Source organism: Silurus aristotelis (genome assembly GCF_946808225.1).
Source record: "Silurus aristotelis genome assembly, chromosome: 20".
Classification (NCBI taxonomy): domain Eukaryota; kingdom Metazoa; phylum Chordata; class Actinopteri; order Siluriformes; family Siluridae; genus Silurus; species Silurus aristotelis.
Window position 1 is genome coordinate 3,548,371 of NC_139593.1, and position 26,988 is coordinate 3,575,358.

At 37.7% G+C, this 26,988-nt stretch overlaps 2 protein-coding genes across 3 annotated transcripts in view; one reads left to right on the forward strand and one right to left on the reverse strand.

Moving 5' to 3' along the window:
• The window catches only part of LOC310715879 (complement C3-like), a 113,785-nt gene that overhangs the window by 86,213 nt on the left and 584 nt on the right, over positions 1 to 26,988 (forward strand). The window contains exons 11-40 of one of the 2 annotated variants that reach the window (XR_014530428.1): positions 295 to 441; positions 1,062 to 1,265; positions 1,392 to 1,583; positions 3,979 to 4,134; positions 5,601 to 5,730; positions 6,246 to 6,317; positions 6,443 to 6,637; positions 7,153 to 7,246; positions 8,180 to 8,265; positions 8,464 to 8,606; positions 8,726 to 8,938; positions 11,073 to 11,133; positions 11,252 to 11,338; positions 12,161 to 12,364; positions 12,539 to 12,614; positions 13,549 to 13,708; positions 14,018 to 14,101; positions 14,229 to 14,379; positions 14,738 to 14,902; positions 15,176 to 15,334; positions 15,627 to 15,686; positions 17,550 to 17,640; positions 18,464 to 18,512; positions 18,919 to 19,009; positions 19,766 to 19,852; positions 20,167 to 20,272; positions 20,495 to 20,590; positions 22,304 to 22,384; positions 22,967 to 23,050; positions 25,709 to 25,838. Coding sequence is in view for 1 of the 2 variants with exons in the window: in XM_083522576.1 (XP_083378702.1) it covers positions 15,627 to 15,686; positions 17,550 to 17,640; positions 18,464 to 18,512; positions 18,919 to 19,009; positions 19,766 to 19,852; positions 20,167 to 20,272; positions 20,495 to 20,590; positions 22,304 to 22,384; positions 22,967 to 23,050; positions 25,709 to 25,838 (875 nt within the window). In the remaining variant the exon portion in view is untranslated. The remainder of the gene's footprint in view (positions 1 to 294; positions 442 to 1,061; positions 1,266 to 1,391; positions 1,584 to 3,978; positions 4,135 to 5,600; positions 5,731 to 6,245; positions 6,318 to 6,442; positions 6,638 to 7,152; positions 7,247 to 8,179; positions 8,266 to 8,463; positions 8,607 to 8,725; positions 8,939 to 11,072; positions 11,134 to 11,251; positions 11,339 to 12,160; positions 12,365 to 12,538; positions 12,615 to 13,548; positions 13,709 to 14,017; positions 14,102 to 14,228; positions 14,380 to 14,737; positions 14,903 to 15,175; positions 15,335 to 15,626; positions 15,687 to 17,549; positions 17,641 to 18,463; positions 18,513 to 18,918; positions 19,010 to 19,765; positions 19,853 to 20,166; positions 20,273 to 20,494; positions 20,591 to 22,303; positions 22,385 to 22,966; positions 23,051 to 25,708; positions 25,839 to 26,988) is intronic. The other variant, XM_083522576.1, reaches the window with a different exon arrangement.
• The window catches only part of LOC310715901 (uncharacterized protein), a 90,470-nt gene that overhangs the window by 35,147 nt on the left and 28,335 nt on the right, over positions 1 to 26,988 (reverse strand). The window lies entirely within an intron of this gene.

The window sequence follows — 26,988 nt, forward strand, 5'->3', positions numbered from 1 at the left end:
GAGAGAGAGAGAGAGAGAGAGAGAGAGAGAGAGAAGAAAGAAAGAAAGAAAGAAAGAAAGAAAGAAAGAAAGAAAGAAAGAAAGAAAGAAAGAAAGAAAGAAAGAAAGAGAGAGAGAGGCATAATGAGAGAAAGGGGCAGGGGCAGAAAGAGATAAATTAACAGAGAGATTGTTTTATTTCTATTACTGCAGCTGATGTGGGTTTTAGGTTTAGTTAATGAAATTCCAGTGCCCACTTTAAACACATCAAATATTTGTATTAAATAACTGAGCTGAGTGCTTTTTCTTCTTTAGGTGTACGTGGCAAACCCTGATGGGACACCAGCAGAAAACATCGACTTGCTGGTGTCTCACAAAGACAAAGCTGTAAAAACGGATTTAAACGGCTTTGCTTCGTTCCACTTAAACACCAAACCCTTAGATTCTGAGCTGAAGATCACTGTAGGTTTCAGTTCCTCAGTCATCTTCTCTGGTTTTTTTTTTAATCTAAACCTGCTTTAAATCTCTTCCTGAAACACTTAAACTAGTGCTTATTCCCCCTGTTTGTTTTATTTATTTATGTATTCAAAAATTAAATGTGTGCTATAATTCCTGGTGCTGTTTGTCATTCTAGTTCTCATTTGAACATTTTCTTCTGTAGTTTGTTAAATGCACCTTGTGCTTCAAACCATTCATCAAAATCAATGTATTGATCATATAAGTAACAACACACACAAAAATCCTCCAAAAGCTCTTTGAGGTCATTACGAAATGTGTACAATCGCTGTCTCACTTTGTGTGAAACTTGAATCGTATGTTACTATAGTTACAGGTGTTTATATGTATATACAGCACATTCATTTAGAACACTGGTTTAACTGACATACACAAAATACCTGTGTGTTTAACGCTCTGAACTCACACCTGAACTTGAATTTGATTTATTGTAATTGTTTTACTGATGACATTTCTCCTAATATTAAATGTACAGCTGCCAGCTAAAAAGTGATTATTATATAAAATCAACCACATTCCTTCTTTGCCGTATGCCAAGTCTCAAGCATTATTATGTTTCAACAAAGGTACAAACGAACGAGGAGAGCCTTAAAGGCAGGGCGGGAAGTCAAGCAGTTAACACGTTCACAGCCTACGCCTACAAATCCAGCTCCAAAAACTACCTGCACATCACCTTAACTTCAGCAGTGGTGAATGTCGAAAGTACGAGCAGTTTCACGCTAAATATACAGCCGCCTTCCGAAGATAAAACTCAAGATATTACTTACATGGTATGTTGTTTTAAAAATTATATTTTCTCTTAAATGAGCAGTTTTGGTTCAAACTACTGCAAAATACTTTGTCTTGTATTTTGGGTTATAAACATGTGTATCACCACTTCATGGTTGTTTTTACAGATCTTAAGTAAAGGGCAGATTGTGCACACTTCGAAGATAAAGAGAGTAAAAAATAATGTGATAACTGAAAATATAGTTATCACCAGACAAATGCTTCCTTCCTTCCGACTGCTGGCGTATTACCATGTAGGAACTACAGAGGTTGTTGCTGACTCCATTTTGGTTGATGTGAAGGACACATGTAACGAACAGGTTGGTTGTTTATTATCATTGTTGTTGTTCATAAGAGTAATATTAGATAGATTGATGAATGTCAAAATGGCAGAGCTCATGGAACACATGCTGGCTTGCAGCAATAGTCCACACTTGTCTCTATCCATCTCATGTAATTGGTTGTTGTCTACACCAGTTTTAAGTTTGTCCCCTTGATTATTTTTTGGTTTTTGACATTGTACATTAATACCGAAGACATCCAAAATATGAAAGAACCCACAAAAGAGCATGCTAAAAAGAGCAAGAATATGTTTTAGATTCTTCAGGGGCCACCTTTTGCTTTCATGATAGGTTTGCATGCTCTCTCAGTCATCCTCTTGCGGTAGTCACCTCCAACTATCTTGAGTTTCCAGAGGTGTTGAGTGCTTGTTGTCTGCTTTTTCTGCTATATTGGTTAAGACCATAAGTTTGAATAAATTGCCAACTGTTCAACACTATCACACATTTTTTCACAGTGGGAATCACACATTTAGGAACCACCTATAAGAACCAAAATCTAAAATTTGGACTCATCAAAACAAAGCAAGGCCCAAGCAAGTTCTTCTTGTTCTTTAGAAGCCGTGGTTTATTTGCCTCAGTTCGACTCTTTTTAACAGTGTATGTTGAAATATGTCTGCCACTTAAACTGTGAGAAACATTCATTTAAATCTGTGTTTTCTGTGAGGTTGGTAAGTCTAATAAACTTATCCACTGCAGCAGAGCTAGCTCTTGGGCTTCTTTTCCTGAGACAGCAATTATGAGAGCCTGTTTTATCGTAGTGTTTGATGGTTTTGGAGATTTTCCTTGGGACACATTCAAACTTCTTGATTCTGATTTTCCTTTATTTTTTAAAGTAATGATGGATTGCCCTTTCTTTTTACTTACGTGTTTTTTGATATAATATGGATCTGTAAAGTAGTTGGAGTAGCATTAATAGGGCTATTGACTCACACTTTCCTCTCGACAAGACAACTGTCTTCCCTCACCACATCCATAAACCTCCTCCTTGGCCTTCCACGTTTCCTCTTTCCTGGCAGCTCCATCCTCAGCATTCTCCTACTGTTATACCCCATCTCAATCGTCCCTCCCTCACTTTGTCTCCAAAACACCCTACATGTTTCTCTAATAAACTCGTGTCTAATCCTGTCTATCGTTGTCACTCCAAATGAAAATTTCAACATCTTCAGCTCTGCTACCTTCAGCTCCGCCTCCTGTATTATAGTATATTATAATGCCACTGTATCTAAACCATACAACATCGCAGGTCTCACCACAGTCCTATAAACTTTCCCTTTCACTCTCACAAGTACTCTTTTATCACAAATCACTCTTCTCCACTTACTCCACCGTGCCTGCACTCTTTTTTTCACTTCTAACACACTCGCCATTACTTTGCACTGTTGTACCTGGGTACAACGGCACCACTCCACTGCCCTCCCTCTCATTCACACACATGTACTCTTTCTTACTCCTACTGACTTTCATTCCCCTTCTCTCCAGCGTGTACCTCCACCTCTCCAGGCTCATCTCCACCTGCTCCCTACTTTCATCACAAAAAACAATATCATCCACAAACATCATAGTCCACGGAGACTTCTGTCTGACCTTGTCCTTCAACCTGTCCATTACCACTGCAAACAGGAAAGGGCTCAGAGCCGATCTTTGATGCAGTTCCACCTTCACCTTGAATCAGTCTGTTGTTCTTACTGCACACTTCACTACTGTCACACTGACCTCGTACATGTCCTGAGACACAACCTGCTTGAGGGTCAGCATTTTGAACCAATGCTACTATGTTACTGTTTTGTCCTTGTCTCCCCTCCCCCCCCTTGTGTTGTTAGTTTAGTGTTATATATAGTTCTGAGATCCTTTTTGCTAATTTATGTTGTTTGCTGTAGCACTTTATGTGGTTGAAATGAAAAAATAAAGCCAACTTGAACTTGTTCCTATAACAGCACCTAAGCAGTGCAAGTTTATATTCATGCACTCATTCTAATATGCTATCGTATCTATAGTAACAGCTCGTCCACTACTTAAAAATAAATTGAAAATAATCTCTCACACACACACACACACACACACACACACACACACACACACACACACACACACACACACACACACACAAACTAAACCCTAGTGTTACAGCTTAACCACTGGCCATTATACACTTGCAAGTATTAAAACTGGAGACTGATTCTATTAATTTGACATCAGTATGAGGAATGCATAATGATGATACATGCATGATCTGTTTGAAATGTTAATGATTATGACTGTTGATTTTTTTTAATGACCATTGACATTTTAAAACTGTTGTATGGCATGCTTGTATAAATGTCAAAATGTTTTAGTAAATTATTTCTGTTTTTCCTTTTTTTTCTAATGCATCAAGGTTCATCTAAATATACAAGATCCTCAACCAGTGTATTTACCTTCTGATCAAATCAATTTACAAGTTACTGCTGCTCCTAATGCAAGTGTTTATCTGGTTGCTGTGGATAAAGGCGTCTACGTTCTCAATAACAAGAACAGAATCACTCAGACCAAAGTGAGTAATTAACACTAGGCTTATCCATGGATACATCAGCTGATAAATAGCTAATTATAAAAAGAAATCACTGTACCAATTAAAAAAACATTTGGATTTCACTTATTGTAATTTTATAATTAATACTTTCCAAACCTAACTCTGAGGACCATCATGGAGTCTGCTAATTCTAAGAAGGTTCTACACTGTTGTCTTTGATAACAATGACTATGTAATGATGCACTGTGTAATGAAACACTAGTTTAATTTAAAAAATTTTATTTAAAAAAAAATTAATGAAAAAAAACTTTATTCTGCATGGTGGTTTAAATAACAGATTTGAGAGAGTGAGTGAGTGAGTGAGTGAGTGAGTGAGTGAGTGAGTGAGTGAGTGAGTGAGTGAGTGAGTGAGTGAGTGAGTGAGTGAGTGAGTAAGATAGGGGGTTATTAGTTACTATTATTAATAATATATTTTATGCAGAAATGCAAAATATAAAATTGTTTGTCGTTTTATTTTTATGAACGTAGTTTATTATTACCATTTTTGATGACCAACATGTAAAAATGTAAACTGTTCTAAACAATTAAAATAAAATACCTGCTTATAAATGGGCTGTTATATATACAGTATATATGCAGCTGTCCAGAGGTGGCAAAAGTACACACCGCCTTTACTTAAGTAGAAGTACAGATACTCATGTTTTAATACTCGGGTAAAAGTTGAAGTACTGATTATACATTTTTACTCAAATGAAAGTAAAGAAGTCTTGGCTCCGACATGTACTTAAGTAAAAAGTAGTTATTACTTCTACCTGTTTTAGTGTCACATATCATGATATTAACGATAGATGATCAGGAATGTGTCTGTTCTCAGTCATGTTTACATCACTGACTCCCTCTGTCTCATCTACGTTACCTTTACTTCTTGTTGCTTTCTGCCTGCTGATTCTTAGCTTCGTAAACTAGTCTACATCTTTGGTGAGTGAGAGTCAGGACTTTATACACCAGTGGTTTAAAAAAGACGCGCAATGACAGAAAATCGGTTGATTGGCTGAAATCGGCACGCAGTGAAAATAAAAATATTAACATTTCACCAAATCAATGGATTAAAAGTAACAAGCCAGTTTTAAAATGTAAGGAGTAGAAAGTACAGATATTTGTGTAAAAATGTAATGAGTAAAAGTAAAAAGTTGTCTGAAAAATAGTAAAGTACTGATACCAAAAAAATCTACTTAAGTACAGTAACAAAGCATTTGTACTTCGTTACTTCCCACCTCTGCAGCTGTCATGTCTCTCCCCGCCAGAGAATTGAACACTTCTAGTTCATAGGTCACTTTCTGCTTATAGAAATGTGTGTCATCTTCTGCAATTATACAGTTCTGAATTGTCCACATTTGATGCTATTTAATTAATATGGTTGGTGAAGTGGTCTGAAGGTAAATACATTTGTAGTTATTACACTGCTTTTGTTGTTCCCAAACTAACAGATCTGGGATGTTGTAGAACAGCATGACATCGGCTGTACAGCTGGAAGTGGGATGGATGCTATGGGGGTTTTCTATGATGCAGGCTTGCTGTTCATATCACTGACTGCAAAAAGCACTGCCGAGCGAAGAGGTATGGCATATATATATACATATAAAATCTTATATTCAAATAAAATCTTCAGTAGTTCTCCAATAAAAAAACTCTCCTACATCAATATCTCCCTGACAGTGAGCCATTATTCTTCTCACCTCTTTTTTTCTTGCCATTTTATAATTGGGGTAGCCATGAAACCATGATAGTGTCAGGATTATATCCCTGGATTATACTTCCCATCAGCCACTGGACTTCCATGGTTCATGTTACATGACTGTTTCAACCTGAATTACATTTTGGGAGCACCTGGTCTTACATTTGTAGTTTGTGGTCATTGATTTTAGTTAAGTCCAGGTCTTTATGCTTTACGGGTTTCTTTGTAACATTTGTAGGGTTTTTTTGCTTTTTTATACAAATTTGACATGTTCTTCACCATAATGTGAGGCTGTCTTCTTTAAGATTGTAATAAATATGAAAATGTAATATAATATTATATAAAAGAAAATCAGAGATTTCTCCTGCTTAATTTGTTTATCTTTTCACTGGCAAAGTCACCACCTGTGCACCTGATTTGAAAAGAAAGCGGCGTGCCATCACCAAAACGGAGCTCATAAGCACTTTAGGTTAGTACTATTTATAAAAAAATAAAAAATAAAAAAAGAAGAGACCATACTTTTTTGTTTTACTGTATATAATAGATAATGAAATGTAATTAATGTGCATGGTGACTAATTTTTTTCCAATTCAGTGAGCAAGTACAATGATAAGCTGAAGCGGTGTTGCAGGGACGGATTGGTGGAAAACCTTCTGGGTTATACATGCGAGCGAAGAGCTGAATACATCGAGGGTGAAGTTGAATGCCGCGAAGCCTTCTTGCATTGTTGCCAGAAACTTGCTGATGTAAGAAAAGCAGCTGTGCAGGAAGAACTGCATTTTGCCAGAAGTAAGTTACAGTAGCATTCTAAAGATTCTACAATGCATTATGGGGGAACAAAAGAAAAATGGGTAGGAGGTTTTAGAGATGGTGGTAAATGTGATGACTCCTGGTAATGTTTTTACCACTAAATTTTAGGTTGTGTTTTGGGAATTTGTGATAATTCAGCTACAGAAACAGAGCAAAGCGAGTTGTGTGCCCCCTCATCAGGATTTGCTATTCCATAGCATATGTGAAATAATAATAAGAAACAATCAAGGCAAAGTCTAAGTGGTTAGTGTGAAACAGGAGAATGTGGAATTACGATAAAACATTTTTTCGGCTTGATTTAATTTGATCATAATCTTCATCTTTGTGTTTTGTATCCTGGTAAGTGTGGCCATTACAGTGACCTGTATCACTTCGGACCTATATCATATACTGTCTAGTTACAGCTCGAATGGAAATATAATATGAACTGTTTATACTGTATTACGATGCATGTTAAATGTAATATACAAAGGATTTTTTCCATATTATTTAAGGTGAAGAGAAAAAGGCAAATACGATCTCTGATGAAATTACATCACGTTCAGTCTTCCCTGAAATCTGGATGTGGGACAAAGAGGATATTCCCAGGTATGGATGAAAAAAAATGGTCAGTAGGAATTTTTTGTGCATTGCAGTATTAATGGCATTTTTCTTACAACTAAGCAAAAGTGATTAATACAATCATTGTACAAAATGATTCACAAATCAGTTGGATTTTTTTTTGAGTGACTTTCCAAGAGTATGCATTTTAGTGTCTTAGTCTAATGGAAAAAAAGCTCATACCTTCAGCAAACTCAGAGAAGAGCAAACCTTTATATTCTAAGGCACAAGGCTGGCATGCTGGCAGTCTGTCACAGCGAGGTTTTAACAAACTATGAGCCGCTTAAAAAAAAAGGCTATAGTGATTGCTTTGTGGAAAAATACTGAAGTGCAAACAAAAAGGAAAACAAAGAAGTAAAAACATGAATCCAAAAACACAAATGCAAAGAATCCAAAGAAAGCAGTGCAAAAATATTTTGAAATAAGTCTTTGAAAAGAGAAAGCAGACAGAAGCCAAAAATACAAACTGGCATGATTAACAAACCTTAACAGGTGGCAGCTACCACAGGGACATGCAGGTAAACATAATGGCACAGGTAACAATAATCAAACAATTATATTATTTATACACAAAGTCTAACAATATCCAGCTGGGTGCAATCATGGCCAATTGGACAACCAAATGCCATATTGTGGTGGAACTGGGAACACATGGGATATCCCCCAGATCCAGACATCTCTAAAAACATTTTCTCCAGGTTAATAAAAGGGAATATGCAAGCATTATTCAATATTTCATCAATATTACTTCTATTATATTTTTTTATAAGAAACCTTAGCTATAACATACCTGTCATTCACTACAGCGATTTAAGCTGTAGTGTATGACCCAGATACAAAGGAGGTACAAGGAAGTGCAAGTAGCCCCTTGTGGCGAATAAATAAATAAATTAATTAATGAATTAATACATCTCCACACAGTGGTACTAATGTGAAAATTCGAGATGTTAACCTACCAGGATCCATCACCACCTGGGTGTTCACTGCTGTCAGTATTTCACAGGAAGGTAAGTAGGTTCAAATTCATATTGCACCAATAATCAGGCAAGTAACCTCTTATTGTGTTTCTGCAACAAATACTTTAATTGAATCTTTTTTCTTTTGCTAGTAAAAAGCTCAGTTGTTCAAATTTGTATTAATAATATTTGTTACAATACAAAATCCCTCGCAAAAAATAAAGTACTTATTGTTTTCTGTGTTCTTAGGTATTTGTGTGGCAAATCCATTTGAGCTGATAGTTAAGAAGAACTTCTTCATTGATCTGAAATTGCCGTACTCTACCTCAGTCAGCGAACAAATAGAGATCAAAGTGGTTATCCATAACTTAAACAACAAGCCCTTAAAAAAGGTTTTTTGTCAGCAAAACATATGCCTTTTTATTTTATTATTTTTTTTACAGAATTCTATGCTCAGTTGGCAAAGCCAACAATGGCACGTAGAACAATAATTATTCTTAATGTTACACAGGTCTTTGTGGAGCTGAAGGAGACAGAAGATATATGCAGCATGGCCAGCTTTAAGGAGAAGTATCGCACAACTGTCAGTGTTGATGCGCAATCATCAAATGCGGTTTCTTTTGTCATTATTCCTCTTAAGGCAGGAAACCACAAAATCGAGGTGAAGGCCTTTGATCTAGTATCACAAGTGACAGACGGTGTGGAGAAAGATTTAAAAGTAGTGGTAAGCTATTAAAATGATTTTTTGTAAAAAAGAATGAAAAAATGTGTTATTTCTGGTAAACGTAAATAAATTATTGGACACCTAAGCAGCACATCTATATGGGCTTGTTTAAAATTTTCATTTCAAAAACACTAGACATTTCTTACCAGGAGTTTTGTTCTTGAACTTGACAAGCAAAAATATGAATATCTTGAGCATAGTCACATTTATGTCATATTTCCTGTGGTTGATGTTAAACCTCTTTCAAGTCATTTTTACTTCTCATAAGCTTGAGATTTTGCTAATTTTAAGCATTTACTTTTAAAACAGAAGGAACATTATTCAACAAAGCTTTACTTTTACTTTCCAGCATATACATGCACACACAGCATTGTTTTTAAATCTCTCTCTTGAGGCTCTTGTCTCTCTTAAATTTTGTCCCTTCCATCACTCCGTGAAATAGAGTGTGTTCAAAACAAAGCGTAGTGTGTGATTCTGATGATTCAGTTACATTTACATTGATTGCATCAAACAGACATCCTTATCCAGACTGGTTACAGTTAACTTAGTTATACAGCTGCACTGTTGATGGTTGAGGGCCTTGCTCATGAGCTCAGCAGTGGCAGCTTGGTGATGCTGGGATTGAAACCCATGGCCTTCTGGTTAAAAGTCCAACATCCTCCCCCTTTTCAAACTTTAAACTGTTTGTTCGACCATGCCCCACTTTCACATAACCCCACCACCCAATTTAGGCCAGGGAAACATCGTTCTGCATCCAGAGAGAGAGAGAGAGAGAGAGAGAGAGAGAGAGAGAGAGAGGGAGAGAGAGAGAGAGAGAGAGAGAGAGAGAGAGAGAGAGAGAGAGAGAGAGAGAGAGAGAGAGAGAGAGAGAGAGAGAGAAAGGCTTGGCTCCCCTGTTATACAACACCAGATGGTCCTTTACTAGCTGGACCAAGGCAAACTTTATAATTCCCTCTGGTAGTTAAGCATTTGCTGTGTTAATGCAAATGAGCTGAGTTTGCAGAACATGGGGAAAAGAAAACCCTGACAGTGCTGTTTCAGAATGCAGTGGAAATATCCCACTTCATATCTGGGTGCTCCAAAGGTTGGATGATTGGGAGCAACAGCTGCAGGTGGACAGTCCATTCTGCAACAGGCTTCAGCAGTATGCTTGTGCATTATAATGGATTCTTCATTATTATCCTGCAAACCCATATTGCTAGACAATGTGGTGTGTGGCCACCAAAGCAGCCACTAGTTTACAGTCTTCCTGGACCAGGAACCAAATCAACTGCTAGTCCTCCAACTGAGCTTGGAGCAAAACGTCTCTAGGTTACGTATGTAACCCTAGTTCCCAGAGGGAACGAGCCGCTGTGTTGCAACGCTTTGGGAATACCTCGTGTTGTCCAAGCTCTGAACTACGTGTGAAATCCGGTCAATAGGCAAGTTGTGATGTCAATGGGGGCAACGTAAACCAGGAAGCTACAAAATAGCTAAGTAATGGTAGTGACATTAGCTTCTGACAAAGAGAAGGTAAGTGCCGCAGGGATGCAGGGAGTGTGGCCCGGGGACACAGCATCTCGTTCCCTCTGGGAACTAGGGTTAGACTCGAGCTGCGTCGCACACTTTGGGAACGAGTGTCCAATCATGCCACACTGACCAGACCCTGCTTAGTGTGTGAGAGCTTCACATCCAGAACGTAGGACAGGGGAGCCAGTTTGGCTCTAAGGTCAAGGTCCTAAAATCTGACAACGGTCAGCGGGGTGGATGAGCCCACAGCGTTGCAGATGTCCTGGAGAGGGACTCCAGCGTCCAGGCTGTAGAGGCCGCCACACTCCGAGTGGAGTGAGCCTTGACCCAAGCGAGTCAGAGCAGAGAGCAGATATATAGCCGCCCATTGTTTTTTCCTTAAAATACATGAATAAACATATTCTTAGTTTAAATATTTGATATATTATATAATAAATGTTTTTGCAGTTGGGCTTGTAGAATGAAGTTAACAAACACATTTTGGGAATGAGGTTCAATTGCCTACATGTAACCAGTTGGAGATTATTGCAGCAGGATGCAAAACATTTTATTGTGTTTGGATTGTTAGTAAAACACCATTTTCTTGTTTGTACTTTGTGTTTCTTGGTTCTGGTGCATGGGAAAGACCCAGGGCATTTTGACGTACACAGGAGAGGTCACTTTAATATTAGAGCCTGACAAGCACGGTAAGTAAACACTCTTCTGGGTTTGTTATTTCAGCATGCTTTTGCCTACCAGATTTCAGGAGCAAAAATTATTAGGGTAATAATAATCTTCGCCATGCTGTTTCTCTTTATCTGGCAGGAGGACGGCAGCGATCAGATATTAGTAGGCCATTCCTGAACAACCAAATGCCAGACACAGATGCTCACACCTACATAGCTGTTAGAGGTAATGCTTCTAGAACACGTAATAAAACAAAATTTCACATAGGTATTAAAGGAGCCTTTCTTAAACAGCAGGTTTTCACCAAAACAAGCTGTCTTTTTTTAGCCAGTCATGTCTTTTACTTTATCTTGGACCCATCGGTTAATAAGCACACATCATCAATACACAGGGTGCTGCTCAACAAAACTCATCTCATGGAAGATACACACAGGTGTTTGATCCTTAACACTTCCTCTGCCTCTGCTCTCCATTCACAAACCAGTGCTTGACCACTCCCCTGTTGCCACACTCTGATCAATGAGTTTACATTTAATAACAACAATGTAGAGTGATAACAAGTAACAGGTGGAAAACATAAAGGACACAGTTGGGAATGTAGGGAATGGGGTTTAGGGACTATGGGCCCAGTGGCGCTATCTGGTGTCCAGAAAACAAAAGCACTTTCACAATGTCCCAGATCCTGACACCTGCTTCTTTTTGGGAAAAACAATTTTTTTTAAACGTTACAATAAATAAATGAAAATAATTATTATACTTTATACTTTAAAGATTACATTTGCTCTCAATTATGTGCAGGTATTTGCCCTGCTTTTGGTGTAAGCAAGGAATAAAAAAAAAAATGTGTTAGTCTCTATTTGTACAAACAAATTATAATTTTAAACAAGCATAAGGTAAATGAGTTTGAAAAAGATCAGACAGACTTCTGCATAAATAAAGCATTATTTTACTAGACCTGTATATAATTGTGATATAATGATATTTGACCACTGGGTTTAACGTATTATTCAACCAAGTACAATAGTCTGTGGTTTGTGGTCCTTACAGGCAGGCCTTTGTCGCAGATGATTGAGGAAGCAATCAGTGGTAGAGGTCTAGAAACCCTCATTAAACAGCCATCAGGCTGTGGAGAGCAAAACCTGATGGCCATGGTCCTGCCTCTAATCGCAACACATTACCTGGACAAAACCAACCAGTGGAGTGATGTGGGGGTGGATAAACGCACCGAAGCACTCGGTCACATCAGTACAGGTTGGATATAAAGCTTTAAACTGGTCTTTTCCATTTTCAGCATTGTGGAATAGACGGAAGCTGGTGCCCCACCAGTGCTACACACCAATAGGCACATATATACAAAGTCTAAACTACAGAGATGAGAACTAGTGTTCAGGGTTCTGCTAATTGTCTCTCCTTTCTTAATCGCAGGCATTCAGACGGAACTTACATATCAACAGAACGATCATTCCTTCGGCATGTGGAGAATCTCACAAGGCAGCACATGGTTAGGTGTTTTTTTAATTGTTGAAACTTTCTTTCGGCTTCTCCCATTAGGGGTCGCCACAGCGGATCATCCATATTCATGATCCACATGTTTGATTTGGCACGTTTTTTACTCTGGATGCCATTCCTAACGCAACCCTCCCCATTTATTTTATTTTATTTATCATTATTCATGGGTAATTATCATTGTTATTATATTGTTTAATTGTTATTATATTGTATTGTTAAAACTCCACTTGTTTCCTGAACATGATTTTAATAAACACAATAAACGATAAAAGAAATTCTTGAGAAAACAACTCCAGTATAGTAATATTAATATTATTAATAATTATAATAATAATAACAGGCAATGTATTATATTTCCATTATATTATCCGTAATCCTGTATAATTATAGCACTTTTAAGTTTCAATTCATGTGTGAGTTCAGATTGTTGAACACACAGTTCAGTTTGAGGTCAGTTGCATCAGTGTTCTAAATAAATGCGCTGCTTATAAACACCTGTAACCAAAGGTCCAGTTCCATCCAGAGTAAAACACCTATTAGACACATATCCTAAAGACCTTCCTGAGCTCCATGAAGGATTTTTGCATGTGGTGGCAATTCTATGTTAAATATATTTAATTTTATAAATTGCTTTAAGCACAAGATACAACTGGAGAAGAAAAGTAGTAGAGATGTGACACTACTTCATCTCGGTATGTGATTTGGAGCAACAAAATTTTAAAATTTAGTTTATGCTCAGAATCATATAAATACGTAAGGAAAATGATGCTTTAACCTGTTAATGCGGGAAAGAGACCATGGTATAAGGTTATAATCCATGGCTAGTTGGGAGGCTATTGTTCACCTCTACATTGCTCACTGACATTTTTAAGACATACACATACCCAACACTGGATTATCACTCGCATATCTGCATTTCTCTCCAGGCTAACTGCGTACGTGGTGAAAATGTTCAGTCTGGCGGATGACTTGGTCACCGTAAACGATAAAGTCATTTGTGATGCTGCAGAGTGGCTGGTTACTAAAACAAAGTCTTCTGAAGGGATGTTCACTGAAGTGTACAGCATTGGCTCCAGCTCTATGGGCGTAAGTTACCACATCTGACCTTTTAAAACCTTAATCTGTCACTGGTACATTTAGGATTTTGGTGAAGACGAATGTTCCAGTGTTATATGGTTGCAATAAAAATGTTTAGAAAAGTAAAATTCCTTAGATTTTTACTTGAATAAAAGTTAGAGAGGTTCTCGCTTGTAAAAAAAAAAACATGAACACTAACAACATTGATGCAAGAGAGCACTGTGGGAATGATGGATGCACTTCAATGTTCCACTATCCACCACATCACACCTTTTACAGGAAATAGTCGCTCAATCATCTGATTCTGTTTTTTTATAGGGCAAAAGTTCCGGGTTAACCATGACTGCATTTGTCCTGATGGCATTACAGGAAGCAAACAATCTTTGTGAAAACATTGTACCTGTAAGTATGAAGGCAACTACAGAGTTCTACATCTAAATATCAATCCGACCCTTGATGTACGATCACGTGTGATCACACAATCCCATGCTTCGCCACTGAGTCTCGTTTAATTTCAATATTTTTTTAGAATTACCAACAGCACCTGCGCAGCGCAGCAAACTACATTGCAAGGAACATTGATTCTACAACGGACACATATGCTGTGGCCATGGCTTCCTATGCTCTGGCAAGAGATGGCCAGCTGGATACAGACCGTTTGTTTAGATTTGCTTCATCCGGTAAGCCGGAGAATTAACACTTCCCAATCCCAACGTGTGTTGTTCTTGTGTATTTTGTTCAGAAAAATATGAACAGATCATACTAGTTAACAAAAACGTATGATATCATTGGGACAAAACTGCTGATTAACTCTATTTAAATATTTTAATTCCTGCTACACTTCCCTCAGCTAACTATTTCATTTGTTCTGTATGTCTGGATCACACTGAATGGTGTGCTTACAGTATACAGATATAATTGCAAATGAACATTAAACTAATTCTAAAATGTTATGGTCACGATTGTACAATATATCTGCCTCAGCATTGATGCTAGGTCAGTAGCAGAGATTGATGCCTGTGTGCTTTATTTTTGAAGACCGGAGCCACTGGCCTGTGAAAGAGGGCCGTTTTTTTACCCTGGAAGCAACCGGATATGCTCTCCTGGCCCTGCTGGGTTTTTAATGATTATGAGAAGGCCAAACCCATCGCAGATTGGCTGAGGAGGAATCAAGCATTAGTAAGCGGATATCGCTCCACCCAGGTGATGTTGCTATGCATTATTTTACATTTTAATGCATTGCCTTTATTCAGCATTTATAGGCAGTGCTTTAATGTAACATAAAGAAATTATGTTACAAAATACAAGTGAGTGTCTCCACCATCAATTTGTAAACTGGCATTTTACCATGTTTCCACACATTTATTTAGAACGCAGTCTGTAGTATATGTTACTGTTACTGTGTCTACTGGTGTTTCACAATAAATTGAAATCTAATATGCTAATGGTTTTAGCTTTGCTAATCTCCACCTTCAGGCTACCGCCGTGGTGTTTCAAGCTGTAGCTAAGTACATGACTGACAAACCTAAAACCAACGAGGGGACCATGACCGTCGTTGTCAGTTCCACTGCAAGAAGTACAGAGTTTAAAGGCTCATTCTCCAAAACTGATAAAAACCTACAACGCTCAGACAAGGTAAGGAGACATGGCAAGGACTTTAAAATGCTCTTTAAGAGGCATGCAATATGTGTTGACAGATATCTTCTGTAACCTTGACCTGGGACAGTTCATAGGACAGCGTGCATACACACATTAACACTTGTTTATATAGCCAGTAAATCTATTGGCATGTTTTTAAGAGGTAGGAGGGAACTAGACAATCCAGATAAGACCTGAGCTGAAGCTCTGGAAGACTGATCTGGGGTCAGGAGGTTACAAGGCTCTTTATGGTGGATATATTGTGTTAATACTGTGTTGCTTTCAATAGTTCTTGGCAAATGGAGATCTAACAGTAACAGCGTCTGGCCAAGGGGAAGGCTCCATATCGGTGAGTGACCTCAATTTTATTTTATTTTTTTGTGTCATTACTATACTGTGTATCAGAGATGCCAAAACTTTGCAGGCAAAGTTGCCCCATGGTGACCTGATTTTGCCCACAATGCCATATATAGTATGAGCAGAGTAAATAATAGGGATAATGCCAGTTGGAATAAAATTAGCAAAAATAAGAGGCAGTTGCATGTATTAGGTATTTAATTTTTTTGTACAATGAATTAGATTATTCCTCATTGTACTATACATTTCACAGAATCAGAATGGAAAATATAACTGCATTAGTAAAAAAGATTACAGAGTAGTTATTTCAGGAATCCACCTGCCACGCCCCCTTTGTCGGCTGTCATGCTGCCGCTATCCCTGCCGCTACCGGCTCCAATACACACACCTGGGACTCATTAACCACTCATGCGGCGGATTTGTACGGCACATGTGCGGATTCATTAAGGTGCATTCACCCCTATTCCCCACAGAAAGAGCCAAAATCGCATTCCACATCTCTCTCCTGTCTGGGGACTCTCTCTCTCTCTCTTGCCAGTAAGTTGTGAAGCGCGGCTGTAGTTGCCAAGGGCGTTAAGCCGATCCAGGTTTCCGTGGTGGACTTAGCTCAGTTCCGTAATAGGCGTCGCTTCACCTCCGGTCTCCGCCCAGGGGGTCATCCAGCCCATAAGCCTTGTTGAGAGCTTTACCCAGTCTCCGGTCATTGCCAAGGACGTTGTGCCAATCCGGGTTTCCGTGGTGGATGTAGCTCTGTTCCAGGCCTTCGTGGGGAGCGGCGCTCTGCTCTTGACCTCCGTGGTGGGCACCCCTTCATTCCAGACCTCCACAGAGGACATCGCTCCATTCCAGGTCTCTGGGGTGGACATTGCTCTGCTCCAGACATTCATCGTGGACGTCGCTCTGCTCCAGTCGCCCAGCCTCTGGTCTCCTCCGTGTAAGTCGCACAGCCTCTGGACTCCGCTGTGGACGTTTCTCTGCCCTTGTTCTCTTCCAGAAGCGTCTCTCTGCCTCTGGTCTCCACTGAGGGCGTCGCCCTGCCTCCGGTCTCCTCCGAGGACGTCGTCTAGCCTCTGGTCTTCGCGGCGATTCTAATGGAATCCCCTTCAACCCTGGACGGATGGCGAGGCTCTCCTCCAAGTGCCCTGGCCCACCAGGCGTATTTGATTTTGGGGGGCATCAGGTGCCGCCACTTGGGGGGGGGGGGGTATTGTCAGGAATCCACCTGCCATGCCCCCTTTGGCGGCTGTCATGCTGCCACTATCTCTGCCACTTCCAGGGCATACTACGGCTATTACTCTCTCTCTCTCTCTCTCTCTCTCTCTCTCTCTCTCTCTTTCTCTCTCTCTCTCTCTCTCTCTCTCTCTCTCTCTCTCTCTATATATATATATATATATATATATATATATATATATATATATATATATATATATATATATATATATAAGGATTGCTGTTTATGTGTGTTTGTGTCACTCACTCTATTAAACCCAAGCGAGCTGCACTCCGGCTTCCGCCTCCATTCATTCGCCGCATGACAAGTTTATTAATTATTCGATTGATTGATTGATTGATTTGTCCATAAATCATAAATGAAAAGAACCAGAGCAACTTTCATTTGAATAGAATGCAATTTGTTATAGTGCAACATTTACTCTTGACCCCTGGCCCTCCATCAAGTTCCGTCGTTGGCCCTTCTTTGTAAAAAGAAAATGCATCTCTGCTGTATATAGAGCCATTTATTTATTTATTTATTTATTTATTTATTTATTCGTTTATTTATTTATTTATTTATTTATTTATTTATTTATTTATTTATTTTAATATACCAATATATGTACATTTTGCTCTTTTCCAGGTTGCCACTTTGTATTACACCAAACCTGGTGAAAATTATACAAAGTGTAACAAATTTGATCTGGAGGTTAAAATGACCAGAGACAAAACAGGTAAGTGTAAAAGTAATTTGAATTATATAACTCTTATTAGTATTATTATAACAGTGCTGTGGTGCTTTAAGACTTGATTACCACATTAGAGTATTTAAAGCAAATTCATGGATCCTGGGAATCGAAATAGACCTGTCTGCTGGAAGATCTTTCATTCAGAAATATTTTATATCTAGCAGGGCAACAATCTAGACTTGTTAAAAAAAAAACATGTTTCACCATCAAGCTAATATTTCTGCTCATTTCACTGAGACAAGGTCATGAATTATGTGAGTCCATGGTCTTGAATACATTTAATTTTATTTGTAGAGTACAGGTAACAGTGGACATTGTCACAACAAAAAAATATAGACTCAGGATATGCATTTTAAAAATAACATTTTATTCCTAATGAGTGTGGTGATGGTGGTGAGGGAAAAATTCCCTGAGTCTATATGATATATACAGTACAGAACAAAAGTTTGGACACACCTTCTCATTCAAAGAGTTTTCTTTATTTTCATGACTATGAAAATTGTAGAGTCACACTGAAGGCATCAAACTATGAATTAACACATGTGGAATTATAAACTTTTAGGTTAGCAGTGTTAGCAGCAGTGTGCATTTCCCGGGAGTCTGTGTTGTAGGTATCCGCTTGGCAAGTAAAATAGTCTTTGCACTGTACTGCACTGCACCGTGAGCAGCCATAAGCATAAGCCTGAAGAGCTTGTAGGACGTGTGTATCAGCAGTCTGGTACACTTTTAGCTGCTCTAGGAATGCTGTGAGTTTGCTGATCTTTTTTTTTGGAAATGTTTTATTCTCTTTTTTTTTTTCTTTTTGCAGCTTCCTACCCAGGTGCCATTGCAAGTTATACACTCAACATAGAGACAAAGTGAGTAAACCAGATTTTCTTGGCACTCAAATTTGCTAAATTATTTTCCTGTGAACAAACAGTTGAATGAAATTTAAACAAATTTCTGGCAATTAAACTTTGAGCCTCTTATTAGAATAAAGGTGTCCAAAATATGTTCAAAGCTTTTAGTTTTTTTTATTATTATTGCTTAAAGGTGTTAACAAGGGGCTACAGAAAGCATTATAAAAGGTACAAGATGTATACAAAATGAAGACATGGATAAATATGTCCTGAAATTAATAGGGTTTTTGTTGTTAATCATCTGAACATGGAGGTGGTTGTGTTCAGGATCATGGGAATATACTTGAACTTGATTTTTAGACTAGAGTCAGATCTGTATTTGTTTGTAATATCTGTCTGATTTTTTCATGTTGTTTCATTTCAGGTTCCTGCATGAAACAACAGAGGCTGCTATGACTATCCTGGACATCAGCCTGCTGACAGGTTTTGTAGCAGACAAAAATGACCTGGAAAAGGTATGGGTTTAAAAAAAAAAAAAGTAAAATAAATGTAGCTTTAGAAGTAATATACAGCAGAGGTCTCAAGGTGTGTCAGGAAATAGTGATTTCTTTAACTTTATTTTTTACATAGTTTCTCAGTGGGTGAGACGAGTGTATAATATAATAAGTGTATAAGTGTATAATAGATAAGCAGCTAATCTACATATGGTTGTTTATTAAAGCTAAAAAACCAAATAGCAAAAAAATTGACTAGGATAAATATGTAAATGTCACAGAAATTATGTATTTTATAATTAGATAAACAACCGAATACCAGACAAAAAGTATATTTAAAAAAAATAGTGTTTATGAAGATTTATTCAAAATGAACAAATTACTCTCTGAGACAATTCATTTTTCCAGAATCAGGAAGACTCCTGGAATATCTGGAAAGACTATCTGGAAACAGATACCTGAAACAATTTATTATCAAAATAAAGCCTGTCTAGTGATGTTTATTACTATATAGAAAATAAAAAACAGAATTAAATGATTATCTTTCCCACATCTCTTTTTAACTTTTTAACTCTCTTTTTAACTCTTCCCTATTAACATCGCTTTAGGCTTAATTTTCAGGCATCTTCTGTATCTCCATGGCAAGAGAATGGTGCAAAAATGGACAATACAAAAAACAGATAGATATTAGATCAAAGATTTACTTGTCTCGTCTTTCACAGTGTAATAATTAATTGTGATTGGCTGAGAAAAGTTGCTTTGTTGTTTATTTTCCAGCTGATGGGAGTGGACAAGTACATTGATGATTTTGAGCTGAACAGCCGGCTTTCAGAAAAAGCATCCATCATCATCTACCTGAAAAAGGTACTCACATTGCAAGCTACAGTCAGACTATAAGACCCAGCTCATATCTAAATGCAAAGTGAACAAGCAACCCAAAGAAGTAGCATAGCAAAACCCTGAAAACCCCCAAGGATTAGCAAAGCAAAAAAGAATGCAAAGGATTAGCATAGCATAACCTGACAACCCCAAAGATTAGCATAGAAAAACCCTGACAATCACAAAGGTTAGCAATTAGTAGTCAGTTATCAGTAATCAGTAGTCAGCAGTCCTGGACCTTCCCAAATTGGTTCTGGTGTGTTCTTAATTCTTTTCTAACCTATTTTCTTTCTTGTCAGGTCTCAAATAAAGTGAAAGAGAAGATTGCTTTCAGAGTTCACATGATGCTGAAGGTTGGTGTCAGTCAGCCTGCTGGAGTATCGGTGTATGAGTATTACAACATAGGTGAGAAGCACAGCACTTGTTGCTCTTCCATGCTGCAACAATGATTAGCAATTACTGTACCATAACATTAGCATCAATCGTCTGTGGAAATTCCTTAGGTGTTGCACCCCTATTTTGACCTACCAATGCACACACACACACACACACACACACACACACACACACACACACACACACACACACACACACAGTGTACACATGCTTACCAGGTGTGTGTTTTAGAGAACCAGTGTGTGAAGTTTTATGACCCGCACATGTCTCAGTCAAGCGGCTCCCTTTACCTCATCTGCCCTAAAGAAGTGTGCAGCTGTGCTGAGGGTATGTTATGGCATCAAACTTCTATTTTTGTACATTTATTCTATATAATCCACAGCATTTAATTTAGTTTCTAATTTGTGCTTTGTGATAATTTGAAATTGCAATTGAAAAAAAAAACATTATGGTACTTGAGATAAATGTTTCACTGTAGTGTCAGTACTATATCAGAGTATTTATGTTTACATTTTCTTTTGCTACATTTTACTGTGTAATTATAAAGCCTTTTAATTTAGCAATTTTAGCTCAATTCAGTTTTATTTGTATAGCGCTTCTAACAAATGACATGAGGATGAAACCAGATGAACCAGACTCAAAAGAGAACCTCATCCTCATTTGGGTGGCATTAAACGTCCATTCATTACAGTTTCCTCATTCTTAAGGCGTTCAGTTATTAAATTCAATTGGTGGTCCTGAGCCATCGTAGTAGACTGCTGATATTATTTACAGTCCAAATCCATCCTCAAAGTTCTTGAGTTGCTCAGTAACTTTATGGATCTTTTAACTTACATTTACAAAACAACATTTTGCCCCTCACTTCTTTGGAGCGAATACATAAATAAAGAGTGTTAAATGAGAAGTTTTTATCTTTTAAAAGATCCGATGTGCAGAAGACTGGAACACTGAACTGCATCAGTTTTTTCACATCAAGTTCTTATAGATCACTACTTTTACTTTTCATACTTAAATCAGTTTGAAAGCCTGAACATTTAAAAATTCTGGAATCATATTTAAGCAGAGGATTAGTATTCCAGAACAGGAACAGTTTACTCCGTCCTGGTTCAAAAACATTGACAAGATAGAATTTGGCTACATGTGTCTCGGAGAAGCTCGTTAGCCTTCATCCTCATCAATCAGTAGCCCATGGTGTGATTGAAAGGCCACTTGAACAGCCTAAAGATAAACGAGATTACTGTGGATAGTTCACTCATGTGAACTATCACTTAAAGACGATTTTGCTAGAATGGCTTAGGATTACAATTACCATGTGCAGTTTTACACTCGAATGTCCATTAGTGAACAGCTGATAACCTCAACAAAGACTAAAATAAATGGACACGTGTGTCACCCAGATAAGGTTGGCTTCCATTTTAAATCTGGTTCCTCTCAAGGTTTTTTCTGCATATTATCTTAGGCAGTTTTTCCCTTGTCACCGTTGCCACTGACTCACTCATTATGGTTAAACTTATGGGGATTTATTTCTATAATTTATCTAAAATGAATTTAATTTCATAAATCTGCTTTGGGACATTGTTAATTAAAAAAAAAAAACTGTACAAGTAGAATAGAATAGAATAGAATAGAATAGAATAGAATAGAATAGAATAGAATAAAACGGGTGTTTGGGAATATACAGTTGTGCAACTTGGTGAGACATTTTTCCCCAAAATGTAAAAATTGAGAAAGTTTTATGTTAGTTAGTTATGGGTACATTTGTGTTTCTTCAAATGAATAGATATGATAATGGAAATGTAATGTATGATATCAGCAACCCTATTATACAGGTTAGAATGTCAGAAAGACAGACCGAGACCGATTTATAAGAGGAATCAAAAAAGAATGCCGATTCAATATGAATTTTATAAAAATGTATACAATGATACAGTGTTGTAAAATAAAGAACAATTCAAAGCATTGAGATATCACACATGGTCAAATGCTAAATTTTTCTGGAGTTAACTTCCTGTCCCAAAATATTTTTTTTCATTCTAATAGCAAATTGTCCTCAGCTGAAGGGGCCTGCAGTCCCAGATGAAAAGTTACGCATTAAAGAAGCCTGCCACAACAAGGACTTCAGTATGTAGCCTTCCTCTCTGTCAAAAATTACAAATCAAAAAACATGTGCAAATTAATTTTTAAAATAAGAGTAAAAACACTTCATTTGTATTAAATATTACACTATCTGAAAAGTTTGTGGACACCTGATCATTAAGTACCAACTTGCTGTTAGATTATGGCGTGTACTTGTGGAAATGTATGCTCATTCTGCCACAAGGGTGTTAGTAAAGTGATGTAGGTGAGGTGAGGAGGCCTGGGGTGCAGTCAGCAATCACATTTATCCCAGAATGGTTTCCAATAGGGTTGAGGTCAGAACTTCATGGAACTGGCTTTATGCATACAGGCTTTGTCAGGCTGGAACAGCTTTGGGATTCCTAGTTTAAGTAAAGGAAAAATGTAATACTTCTGCATTCAAAGACGTCCTGTACAATTGTGTACCTACAGTTTTGTTAGAAAAAGTTGGGTGTCCCAATACTTTTGATAAAGTGTGTATCCTTTTTTTAATGTCACAAAACATACAATGTAATGTCAACATACTGCTAATTCTGCCGTCTTTAATTAGCATTATGGTCTACAAATGTTTTTCCACTTTTCCCCCAGTTTATAAGGCAACTCTGGAAGTGGTGACAAGAGAACGCTCATCAGACGTCTATACCTTCACCATAGTACGAGTTATTAAAGAAGGTGAGTGTCTAACAAATGCTGAGGTGTTGAAAGGATTAAATTTAATAATTAATTTGATTCAAATACTCAGACATCCATAGGGAAATCTGATATATATAGCAATGTATGTATATATTACATACATGTTCATGTTTGGATTTCACAGATATTGAAATATATGTCAAAGACTTGTACGTATATGGCAAAAAAATAGTACAAAAAATTGCCATTTATATATATATATATATATATATATATATATATATATATATATATATATATATATATATATATATATATATATATATATATATATATATATATATACAGTGAGGAAAATAAGTATTTGAACACCCTGCTATTTTGCAAGTTTTCCCACTTAGAAATCATGGAGGGGTCTGAAATTGTCAACGTAGGTGCATGTCCACTGTGAGAGACATAATCTAGAATCACAATGTATGATTTTGTAACTATTTATTTGTATGATACAGCTGCAAATAAGTATTTGAACACCTGTCTATCAGCTAGAATTCTGACCCTCAAAGACCTGTTAGTCTGCCTTTAAAATGTCCACCTCCACTACATTTATTATCCCAAATTAGATGCACCTGTTTGAGGTCGTTAGCTGCATAAAGACACCTGTCCACCCCATACAATCAGTAAGAATCCAACTACTAACATGGCCAAGACCAAAGAGCTGTCCAAAGACACTAGAGACAAAATTGTACACCTCCACAAGGCTGGAAAGGGCTACGGGGAAATTGCCAAGCAGCTTGGTGAAAAAAGGTCCACTGTTGGAGCAATCATTAGAAAATGGAAGAAGCTAAACATGACTGTCAATCTCCCTCGGACTAGGGCTCCATGCAAGATCTCACCTCGTGGGGTCTCAATGATCCTAAGGAAGGTGAGAAATCAGCCCAGAACTACACGGGAGGAGCTGGTCAATGACCTGAAAAGGGCTGGGACCACCTTTTCCAAGGTTACTGTTGGTAATACACTAAGACGTCATGGTTTGAAATCATGCATGGCACGGAAGGTTCCCCTGCTTAAACCAGCCCATGTCCAGGCACGTCTTAAGTTTGCCAATGACCATTTGGATGATCCAGAGGAGTCATGGGAGAAATTCATGTGGTCAGATGAGACCAAAATAGAACTTTTGGATCATAATTCCACTAAACGTGTTTGGAGGAAGAAGAATGATGAGTACCATCCCAAGAACACCATCCCTACTGTGAAGCATGGGGGTGGTAGCATCATGCTTTGGGGGTGTTTTTCTGCACATGGGACAGGGCGACTGCACTGTATTAAGGAGAGGATGACTGGGGCCATGTATTGCTGACCTTCCCTCAGTTAGAGCATTGAAGATGGGTCGAGGCTGGGTCTTCCAACATGACAATGACCCGAAGCACACAGCCAGGATAACCAAGGAGTGGCTCTGTGAGAAGCATATCAAGGTTCTGGTGTGGCCTAGCCAGTCTCCAGACCTAAACCCAATAGAGAATCTTTGGAGGGAGCTCAAACTCCGTGTTTCTCAGCGACAGGCCAGAAACCCGACTGATCTAGAGAAGATCTGTGTGGAGGAGTGGGCCAAAATCCCTCCTGCAGTGTGTGCAAACCTGGTAAAAAACTACAGGAAACATTTGACCTCTGTGATTGCAAACAAAGGCTACTGTACCAATTATTACCAACAATAAATACAATAAAGTATTTGGAAAAATATATGTTAATATGACAAATATTATATATGTTGTGCGTGTGTGTGTGTGTGTGTGTGTGTGTGTGTGTGTGTGTGTGTGTGTGTGTGTGTGTGTGTGTGTGTGTGTGTAAATACATTTTATAAATATTATGTAAACTGGCGATTTTATGTTGTGTAATAAGATAGAATTAACTCTTTTCCAATAAATGATTACTTAGTTTATATGACTACCTCGCATTTCCCGAATTCTATGAAATGAATGGTTAAAAAACGTGTCATTTCCAAACATTTATTGTTGGTTAATATTTGCTTCAAGGGGTAAAAAAATAAAATATAAAAAGCATGCAGCTGGACATAATGTCATATTAGAGCAATTGTTCAAAACCTGTGTGTCAACAAGTAACAGGAAACAACAAGGAACAAAATCTAACAATTATGTAACAATGTAATTAACTGTAATATTGCAACATTAAACATTACTTTCACATTTTCAAAGTAACATTGTTTGAGATCATCGCATTATTCAGTAATCAGTTTGCACTTTCTCCTGATCTGGAACTTAAAACACTGCATTTAAGTGATTTTCCCAAAAGCCAAAAATGTTGGAATCATTTCACTCCCAAATCTCACATATTTAAAAGTCAAAAAAAAAAAGAGAGAAAGTGAAAACAAGAGTCATCAACAATTTTGCTTTTTTATTTTATTAATAGTAAAAAAAAAACCTTAGTAAATTAATACAAATAAAAATAATAAAGAAAAAAGAATGAAAAGACATACTGTCAGGGATCCACCTCCACCTCTCCCACATACTAATCAGCTACACCTGGCCCTTATCAGTTTGCACTCTACTAAAAATAAGATAATCATTAAAGCAAAAGCAATTAAATAAAAGAAGTTGCTGATGTAAATCATTTATAAATATAAAAAATAATATTTTAATCCAAATCTTCCTTGTTTTTTGTTTTGTTTTTTTTTATTTTCAGGCACCGATAAGAACGTGCTGAATGAGCCTCGAGACTTTTACATTCACATTGCCTGCAAAGACAAGTTCGGGTTGAAGGAAGGCAAGGACTATCTCATCATGGGTCCTGAGCCAAAGAAAATACAAGACAGGTGAGAATCTTATCTGAACTAAATGATCAAAACACCTCTGACCATCATACCCTATGTGTCCTTATTGAGTGTTCTATTCCAGATTTATTCCACTTTTACCTGTAGCTTATTTTGGGTTGTGACTGTGTGGATTAAATGTATGGTATGGTAGTGCAAATAACAGTATTGTGCATCAGGTACGACAAAGAGTTACTTTGGAACAGCAGCCATAGTGTGTGTAACATTTATGGATGATGTGATGACTGACAGTTTTAATAATGCAGTACTGATAGATATAAGGCAGGGAATATATTTATGGTGAGTTGTTAATGATGCTGATTGCCTGGGGAAAGAAACTGTTCCTGTGTCTGGCAGTTTTGGGAAACAGAGTTCTGTAGCACCTGCCAGAAGGGAGGAGCTGAAAGAGGTTGTATCCAGGGTGCAGAGGGACAGTAGTGATTTTTCCTGCCCAGAGATTGGGCAGGGGACCACCAATGATTTTTTTCTGCTGTTTTAACTGTTTGCTGTTTTGCTGTTTTGTTGCTGCTCCAAACCAGGTATTTTTAATGACTACACTGTAGAACTGCATCAACAGCTCCTGTGGCAGACCAGACTTAATTGATGTACAAAGTACATCCTCTGCTGGGCCTTTTTGAGAATGGACTTTATGTTGGACTCCCATTTCAGATCATGGGAAATGGTAGTGCCCAGAAACTTGAAGGTCTCCACAGATGACACAGGGTTGATATTGTGGATATTGTGAGGGGGAGTAGTGATGAGGGGTATTTCCTAAAGTCCACTATCATCTCCACAGTTTGTCATCTCAACAGTGTGTTTAGCTCTATGCTGTTCTGACTGCACCATAGCACCAGCTGCTTCACCTCCTGCTGTAATTACACTGTAATTACACATTCCTTTGGCCTTTGTGTGTAATTACATTGTTAAACTATGTTTCATCTTTTTTTTATTGATTAGGTCTAATAGGTTTGATATTTTATGTTGAAAATTTTATGTTGAAAATATATAATAAATACATCATCATTATCATCATTTATATAATGTGTCTTTTGAACATGCCAGGCCAAGCTGCACACAGATTTCTCTGTTTGTATGCATGATTCCCATGCAGTGAACAAATTTGTTGTTAAGAGTCAATCCATCCCAGAGTCTT